The sequence below is a fragment of the Oratosquilla oratoria genome, chromosome 27 (genome assembly GCF_046742065.1).
Source record: "Oratosquilla oratoria isolate Oo_2021 chromosome 27, ASM4674206v1, whole genome shotgun sequence".
Taxonomy (NCBI): Eukaryota; Metazoa; Arthropoda; class Malacostraca; order Stomatopoda; family Squillidae; genus Oratosquilla; species Oratosquilla oratoria.
Window position 1 is genome coordinate 29,869,067 of NC_134803.1, and position 2,591 is coordinate 29,871,657.

Consider the following 2,591-nt stretch of genomic DNA (forward strand, 5'->3'; position numbering starts at 1 on the left):
ACATACATACATATATATATATATATATATATATATATATATATATTTTTTTTTTTTTAAGTAGAAATGGATACTTTTGATACCATTCACCATCTACCGAAATCACACCCGGACTACGAATGCCCGCCGCCGTGGGCACCGGCTCCCGTAACCTTCAAAATGACATCACCACCGAGGAAAAAGGGTGCATGCCACCCAGACAGTGCACGTGTGTCGGCAGACAACGGCATCCGAGCACTGACGCGACCTGGTTACTCGATCTATTACACCGACGGATCGGTGGAAACAAACAACCCACACGCGGCCGGAGCTGCCTTCGCTATTGATGGATGTACCTTCCGCGTCCTCTCTCCAAGCCGAGGCCGTAACGATGCAGGGGCCCCTAAAACGCCCTTGTATTCCACTTCAATTCCATGGTTATCCACACCGACTCTTTGAACCTGGTGAGCTGTTTGCAACACGCAGAGCCCAAAGACAATGTCCACCTACTCACCAATATCACTGCGCTCCTGCACAAATTACACCGCGATGGACGGAGCGTCATTATCAACTAGGTGCCAAGTCAAATCGGTGACCATGGCAACGACATCGCTGACGCGGCACCTCACTACCACGTTTCTCAACAACAAATCCTCCTGCTCCCCACGACAGCTGCGTCACACTGACTTCATCTCACAGCTCACGACGGACCTCCGCTATATCATAGGTACCAACAACTCTCCAGCGGATGCCCTTTCTCGCAACATATCTGCAGTCACATCGTCTCTTATCAACTATGCTGTTGTTGCCACCGACCAGACAGCCGATCCAGAAATACAAGATTTGTCGGGCAACCCTGCGTTCCAGTTTAAGAAGATCCTACTCCCAGGCACGGGCGTGCACATCTACGCTGATGTTTCTACCGAAACCAGCCGTCCCTTTCTTCCGAAGGATCATCGCCTGCCAGTCTTCCATAAACTGCACAACCTCTCTCACCCTGGTATCCGAGCAAACCAGAAGATGATGACATCACGTTTCATCTGGCCTAACATCAATAAGGACGTCAGACAGTGGGCACGCACATGTATACAGTGTCAACGTTCGAAGGTATTACGTCACACGCGTTCTCCAGCTGCAACCTTCACTCCAGTCTCTTCAAGATTTGAACATGTGCATATTGATCTTGTTGGTCCACTGCCCTTCTCTAACGGTTACCGTTACATACTCACCTGACATTAGTACAGATTCCGTCACTCGCGCTTTCATCAACACCTGGATCTCCAGATTCGGTGTTCCTCTCAGCCTCACCTTCGATCGTGGCAACCAGTTCAAGTCTAACGTGTGGAACAAATTGATGAATATTCTAGGCACCCAACGCATCAGAACTGCCAGTTACCACCCGCAAGCTAATGGCACCGTGGAACGATTTCACCGTCAATTGAAAACTTCCTTAGCAACCTCAGCCCAACGTGATGACTGGTCGCAAGCCCTTCCTCTTGCCCTGCTGGGCATACGTACGTCTTTCAAAGAAGACCTGCAACATTCTTCTGCCGAACTCGTCTACGTAACTACCCTCAAGCTACCTGGTCAACTCTTGGCCCCTGCCCCTAACTCTACTTCATGTCATCTTCAGGACTACACTGCAAAACTGACAGACTACATGCGTTCTCTTCAACCGGTGCAACTTCGTACGCCATCTTTCAAGAATTTTCTTAATCAAGACCTCGACACCTGCACACAAGTGCTCATTACAATTGACGCCGTGAAAAAACACTACAACAACCTTACCATGCCCCCTTCAAGGTATTACGGAGAAATAGGAAAACGATTACCATAGAGAAGAACGGTATGCCGGAATCCGTCAACATCGATCACGTCAAGCCGGACTATCTGCTCCGTTAAGACACGAACATACCACCGGTGTGTGTGTGTGTGTGTGTGTGTGTGTGTGTGTGTGTGTGTGTGTGTGTGTGTGATAATGTAGTAAGGTCATGCCTTGTATTTTCGTTCTCTCTAGAATTCGCGTGCCATAAGTCGTTTTCTTTATTAGTATTGTCACCTCGCTAGAACTTAGATTATGGAAATATAACATTATTAATACCCCTCGCATACCTATATGTAAATATCTATAAATATCAGTACTATCATTCTATAAGGTTTAAATTGTATTATGTAAGCCTATCTAATGGTGGTACTAGAAAATGTTGTATATGTCCTTCTTATTGGTCCACCACCAAGATAGCGGGCTCATTTGTCTATACCTCACCTTATATTTTTAATGAACAGTTCCGAGAGAATTGGAGTTTGAATAATTCCATTCTCTCACTGAAGTGTACCTTCACCACTATGTAGTAATCAAACACTACAAAAGCTCCGCGTGTGAAGAGGTAGGGACATCAGAAGTCTTAAGGGGAATGGTACATCAAGTGAACGGATCAAGTAGATACCGGTTCTTACAATCTATAATTAAGGATTGAGCAATCAAGAAATCTGTTCCAAGGATAATGTGTACGGTATCAGCAACGACAAAGGACCATGGAAAAGAACGTCTGATAAGTTGAATTCCAAATTCCACGTCGACTTCGCCGTATGTACGTCTCTGAAGCGCTTGT

The 2,591-nt window shown here is 46.2% G+C and overlaps 1 protein-coding gene across 1 annotated transcript; it reads left to right on the forward strand.

Moving 5' to 3' along the window:
* The first annotated feature begins 528 nt into the window (after positions 1-528).
* LOC143039797 (uncharacterized) lies at positions 529-1,816 on the forward strand. Its single transcript, XM_076210043.1, has 2 exons — positions 529-1,049; positions 1,219-1,816. The coding sequence occupies exons 1-2, from the start codon at positions 529-531 to the stop codon at positions 1,814-1,816; spliced, it is 1,119 nt and encodes a 372-aa protein (XP_076066158.1).
* The last annotated feature ends 775 nt before the right edge of the window (positions 1,817-2,591 follow it).